This window comes from Penaeus chinensis, unplaced genomic scaffold (genome assembly GCF_019202785.1).
Source record: "Penaeus chinensis breed Huanghai No. 1 unplaced genomic scaffold, ASM1920278v2 CTG_6814, whole genome shotgun sequence".
Taxonomy (NCBI): domain Eukaryota; kingdom Metazoa; phylum Arthropoda; class Malacostraca; order Decapoda; family Penaeidae; genus Penaeus; species Penaeus chinensis.
The window spans coordinates 17,501-23,129 of NW_025918526.1; the positions used below are offsets into that span (position 1 = coordinate 17,501).

The 5,629-nt window shown below is 40.4% G+C and overlaps 1 protein-coding gene across 1 annotated transcript in view; it reads right to left on the reverse strand.

Annotated features, from left to right (window-relative positions):
* Window positions 1–5,586, reverse strand: part of LOC125024844 (exocyst complex component 7-like) — a 6,461-nt gene extending 875 nt beyond the window's left edge. The window contains exons 1-8 of the mRNA XM_047612615.1: window positions 4,162–5,586; window positions 3,772–3,903; window positions 3,364–3,543; window positions 2,910–3,156; window positions 2,236–2,452; window positions 1,950–2,058; window positions 1,213–1,346; window positions 1–923 (exon numbers count right to left, since the gene is read on the reverse strand). The exon at window positions 1–923 is cut by the window's left edge and continues 875 nt beyond it. Coding sequence (XP_047468571.1) covers window positions 821–923; window positions 1,213–1,346; window positions 1,950–2,058; window positions 2,236–2,452; window positions 2,910–3,156; window positions 3,364–3,543; window positions 3,772–3,798 — 1,017 coding nt within the window. The 5' untranslated portion in view covers window positions 3,799–3,903; window positions 4,162–5,586 and the 3' untranslated portion in view covers window positions 1–820. The remainder of the gene's footprint in view (window positions 924–1,212; window positions 1,347–1,949; window positions 2,059–2,235; window positions 2,453–2,909; window positions 3,157–3,363; window positions 3,544–3,771; window positions 3,904–4,161) is intronic.
* Between the last annotated feature and the right edge of the window lie 43 nt (window positions 5,587–5,629).

Sequence of the window (5,629 nt, forward strand, 5' to 3'; positions counted from 1 at the left end):
TTGATACACGTAGGCGACTACACAAGTATTCAATAGCCAAGGAGTCAATTACTAGGCTAACCTATCTCACACCTTTACCCTTTCCCTTGATTTTTGGAAATGCTAATTTCTATTTCTCATAGCTAATATTCTTTTAAAAATATCATAATATTCATTAATAGAAGTATTTTACATTAGCAGTATTAATTTTAATAACACTGGAAAAACAAATCCTGAAAATTCAAGGAATGGGGAAATAGAGTGAGACCATGTAGGGCTTACTAACCGACTCCTTGGCAGGTGAGCACTTATCGAATCATCTGTGTGCAACAAAATTAACAGTGGACAGTTGATGTCCCACACACAAAGGGTTAAGGCTGTACGCTATGCAAGAAAACGTATCTTCAAATTTCCATTATCTGAGGCCATTATAAGAACACTTTATTTGTGAATGACGGTCATACGTAATATACAGGACCTTCTGAATGTAAAATGTTTATTTGATATCAGTCCTAAGATGATACAGTATATTGTAATAAACAAAATAAACCACATCAGTTTACTTAAAGAGAGAAACATAGTCATTCAAATAAACTAGCTTGGTATCCTGAACAGCTTCATTCTGCGGGGCACCCAATATTAGTACAAGACAGAAAATTAAATAAATACAAACATAAAAAAAATCAAATTAATACTATAAAAGGACCCTGATATTACCCTAAAACACTGCTTGTAAGGAAATAGACCTTGAAGATTTTATAACATTATCACAGAATGCAGCACTTTCATCCTCCTGTCAAGAAGAAAATATGATTGGAAGATCACGCTGGCAAGACCTCCCTTACGCAGCCACGTCAAAGAATTTGTCAATCATGGTCGACACGTCTGCTGGGCTGTACTTAACATATTTCTCCGTATTCTTGGTGAAGGGTACGTTGACATACCTAGAAGGAAAAGAGTCACCCATCAAAGGCATTCATGGGTGCAAAGGATAAACATCTATTTGATCCTCTATCTCTTTCTTTATTTTTATCTATGTATCTCTTTATCTATATAAGTGTGGCTGTATGAAAAAGGTACACACACACACACACACACACACACACACACACACACACACACACACACACACACACAGAGTCATAACCAGACAAAAGACTCCTAACCCAAACATAGGACACTTTCTTCTAAAAGAAGAAACAGGAACACAAACATAATAACAGCAAGACTCACTTATCGTAGAAGACCTGGTACTTTGGCAGAATGTATTCCATGTTATCTCTCTTGAGGCTGACACACAGTTCTCGGTCCGGGATGGAGTAACTCCGCTGTACTCTGCACATCTCCTCCATCTCCTTGTTGAAACCCTGAAATTGGCAGTTATATATATATTTTTTAAAACCATTTCTTTCCCAAAGTTCTGGAAATGGAAGTGTTTTATTTTTTGACTCCTTGCTGAAGCATAGAAATGGGGAACGTTATAGATCTGAATCTTTGTTGAAGCCCAGAAATTTCATATTTTCTTTTTAATCATCTCAGCCGAATCTATGAAGGACTCTCAGACAAAATGTTCCGAGGACACTATATTGCAAATATCACAAGGTCAAGTCTCCCACAGTACTTATATACCAACCTCATTTCACAGACATTATCTTATCAACTTGGCAAGTGGCAAGTATAGATCTATGACAAGTTATTGACTAACTTGATTCAAATTGAAATATTATGAGGTAAATTAAAGGAATGATACATATACAAGGGGGGTCTAAGTTGGATAATGTTTAGCCTCGATGTACTGATCCTATAGCCACCCCCCCCACCCCCACACGTGTCAGGAAAAGTCAGGGTCCTAATCGCTCAAGGCACTTAGGCGCCAACTGAGCTACTGAGCACACAAAGAAATTTAATATCTAAGAACTGTAATTCTTTACTATAACATACAACACATACTTGACAAATTCTGAACTTACTGAAAACTTGTCCTTGATAAGTTGTCTGTCTTTGTCTCGCAGCTTCCCAGCTTGTATTACAGATAAGGGGACATCTTCATGATTCAGGTAGTGTAGTACTTTACTCCAACTGGAAAGAGGTAAAACAAAATAATTAATTCCAGTATGCTTACAAGTACAGTATAACAACAAAAAAATTGTTGCTCAAACACACTCACATACAAAAAAAAAAAAAACACAGACTTTTTTCTTTCTTTCCCCTCATTGGAACATCTCTGAACATCATTCAACAAAGCACAATGCTAACCTTTGCGAGTACAACTTCTTCTGCTCCATGATCTGGTCATTGTACATCTTATCACACTGGGGTTCAACCAAGGCAACAAGGTTCAACAGCTCGGAGTTCTGCAATGTCTTTAGAATGTAGTGGTAGTTGTTGAGGCGGAAGATGGAGCGCAGGGTCGTGTCGCTGTAGGACTCGCTCCGGCTGACGAGAGCGAGACCTAAATTCACGAGAACTCGTTCTGGGGTGAAGGAATGGAACGAGATTAGTTTAAGACCAGGATATGGTGACTATTCTGGTGTAAAGGGAGTTGATTCTGTTTTATCTTAAACATGTGATAATAGAGAACACTGGTATATCACTATGTTTCACATTTTTGTTTTATATCTATTCCCCTCTCTCCACCTCTCCTCCCTCCCTCCCTCCCTCCCTCCCTCCCTCCCTCCCTCCCTCCCTCCCTCCCTCCCTCCCTCCCTCCCTCCCTCCCTCCCTCCCTCCCTCCCTCCCTCCCTCCCTCCCTCCCTCCCTCCCTCCCTCCCTTCCTTCCTTCCTTCCTTCCTTCCTTCCTTCCTTCCTTCCTCCCTCCCTCCCTCCCTCCCTCCTTCCTCCCTCCTTCCCTCCCTCCCTCCCTCCCTCTCTTTCTCTCTGCCCCACCCTGATCCTTTTCCTTTCTTCCACCCTTACACTCAAATACTCACTGATATAAGCCCCAAGCAGTGCCTTTGCCAGCAGATTCTGGTCCAGGCCCCTGGGCAGGTTTGCAAGAGCGGCACTGAGGCTTTGATCGCGCTGCAGCATTGGGGACAAGGTTGATGCGTATTCCAGGAGCTGCTCTGTGAAGATGAGCGCATTGCTTGTGACCTCATGAACTGTTCCATCTTTGGGCAGGGCACGTTCCCCATCGCTCTTGACGCTTTCCACAAAGCCTTCCAGAGCCTTGACACACTATGAATTAAAGCAGAAACAATAGATAGACTGTATTAAAATGTAATACTCTGGGAAAGTTGTGGTGATAACTGTAATCCAAACAGTGCTCAGCTCATAGTAAGAAAGATGAACCATGAACCAATGAAACAATAGTGTTTGCTCCTCATCAGCAATTAGTATTATCAATCACCCTTCTGGCAAATCATCCCTCACATCCTCCCTTACCGTCTCCTGGAGCATGCTGATAATGGCAGCAAACTTGGAGCGAATAGATGTCTGGCAGTTGGTGAGGAGCCGGTCATATTCAGGTTGCATGCTTGTTACATGCCGCAGCATTGCCAAGACTGACAGCACAGCTTGGTGGTCACCTCTGCCCACACTCCTGCGGGCTTGACCTGCCAAGCTCTGTCAAAGAAGAAATGTGGCAAGGTCAAGTCAGCTTGCCAAGCTAAGCCACGCTTACTGACAAAAGGATTTTATATCAAATAACAGAATGATCTAGTTTAATTCAATAAAAAATTAGTGATATATAGAGTTACTGTTGCAATCCGATATATCGTTATATGAACTATTTAAAGCAAACTACAAGTATCTGTCAGAACACTTATTAAGAGAATATCCCAGCCACTTCACCTCTCCCTCAGCCACCAACTGGTCCATGGGGTCACGCAGGATCAGCTCAAAGGTTCGCGTGACTCGATCTGACGGGACAAGCTGCTGGGCCAACAGGAGCTCCGCAAAGGCCAGGCGGTGCAGGGCAGTTACCTGTCAGGAAAGTGCGAAGTAAAAGTTACTCTCTGTAAACTCAGTCAGTAATCAGGAGAGTGTAAGCTAGCTACTCTTTCGAATTAGATACAGTGGTAACCTGAAAGGAATTACAGGTAACGGTAACCCATAGCAAGAGTGACATTCCTTTGGCATCAGAAAGAGGTGAAAAACGAGTAGGAAGAACATCTCATATTTGTTTTTACATCTTGATTTCTGGTGAAATGATGAATCTGAGAAATGAACATGAAACCTTACCTGGTTCAGGTATATCTCAACGTCACTGTCTTCGAGGCAGTCTTCACCAGCTGCTCCTGGTGTCGTTGCTGTTAGGGAGGGCAGGAGTGAGAGATGGTTTAGCAAATTCTACTCATTACTCCCTTTATAACTATCCTTAAGTCATAGGTTCTGATTATCATTTCGATGGATGGTACGTATATATGTATCTTTTCTTTTCCCTTCATCATTTAAGTTTCTTCCACACATACATCTCAAATTCTCAATATTTCCATTAAATTTCCTTTCCTAGCAAATTCTCACTATTTCCATTAACTTGAGAGTTAATTGTAAAGCGAGAATAGCAAATTCTATAAGCCAAATACTGACAAAATAACGATACTACTGAAAGAAAGCATCTCCTAAATAAAACTTTATTGTAAACAACTGAACTTATTCCTATATAACTATATATTTTCTTTATACAAAAAGAAATATCATTACATCTTTGAAGGTCTGCATGAAATTAATCACAAAAACTGATTTTTTTGCAGTAAAATTCACCTACCATGACAAAAGACACAACGTAAAATGTTTCTAAATAAATCTAAAAAGTACCTACCACTGCCCTCATATTCCTAAATAACATTATATTCCCTGTCTTGCATCTTTACTAAAACTCTGTCTGCTATTCTTTCATGCATCTTACAGAAACCAGAAGCATTCCAGATCATGCACACAACAGCAATAATCTCCCTGACGAGAGAATTCATCAAAACACAGAATTATGTGGAAACATGCTACATCCAGAGGCCAAGCTATGGTTTACCCAAACTACCAGTGATGCTGAAATAGTTTGCCATTTTTGAATGACATCTCCATCAAAATCTGAACTGCGCAAACAGGTGATGTCAGCTACTTTGTACATGCATGACTCCAGAAATTTGAAAATCGAAGCTGCATTCACAAATGGAGTCTTTTTTTCTTTATTTTTGGCACACTTTGCTTCTATCCTGTTTATCTCTTTGGTGAGCTGATCTGTCACTTAAATGATTATAACGATCTATATCAAATAAACATAAAAATCCTAAGCATTCACCTTAACACAACATAAATGCTGCAACAACAAAACCATCAATTGCAAAGCACTTAGACTGAATGCACCCTTTGCCACTTTTACAAACATTACCAAAAGCGATATTCTGCATCCATGACAAAGCCCCCAGTTAGAATGGATAGCACATCCAGAGGCCCCAAACTGCTGTCCTTGAATGCGGGTTATCCAAGCTTCGTCACCAGGTGTACAGGAGATATGACTGTAATGACAGTGGGTGTTTACTCTACTTCTAAAGGTCCAAATCTGTCTTCTAAAGTTTCTGTGTATTCTTTCTTTAGGGTACTAATATCTCCACTTATTCTACCTTGTTTACACAAATGCTATCACCCTAATTTACTTGAAATAAGAGAGAGAGAGAGAGAGAGAGAGAGAGAGAGAGAGAGAGAGAGAGAG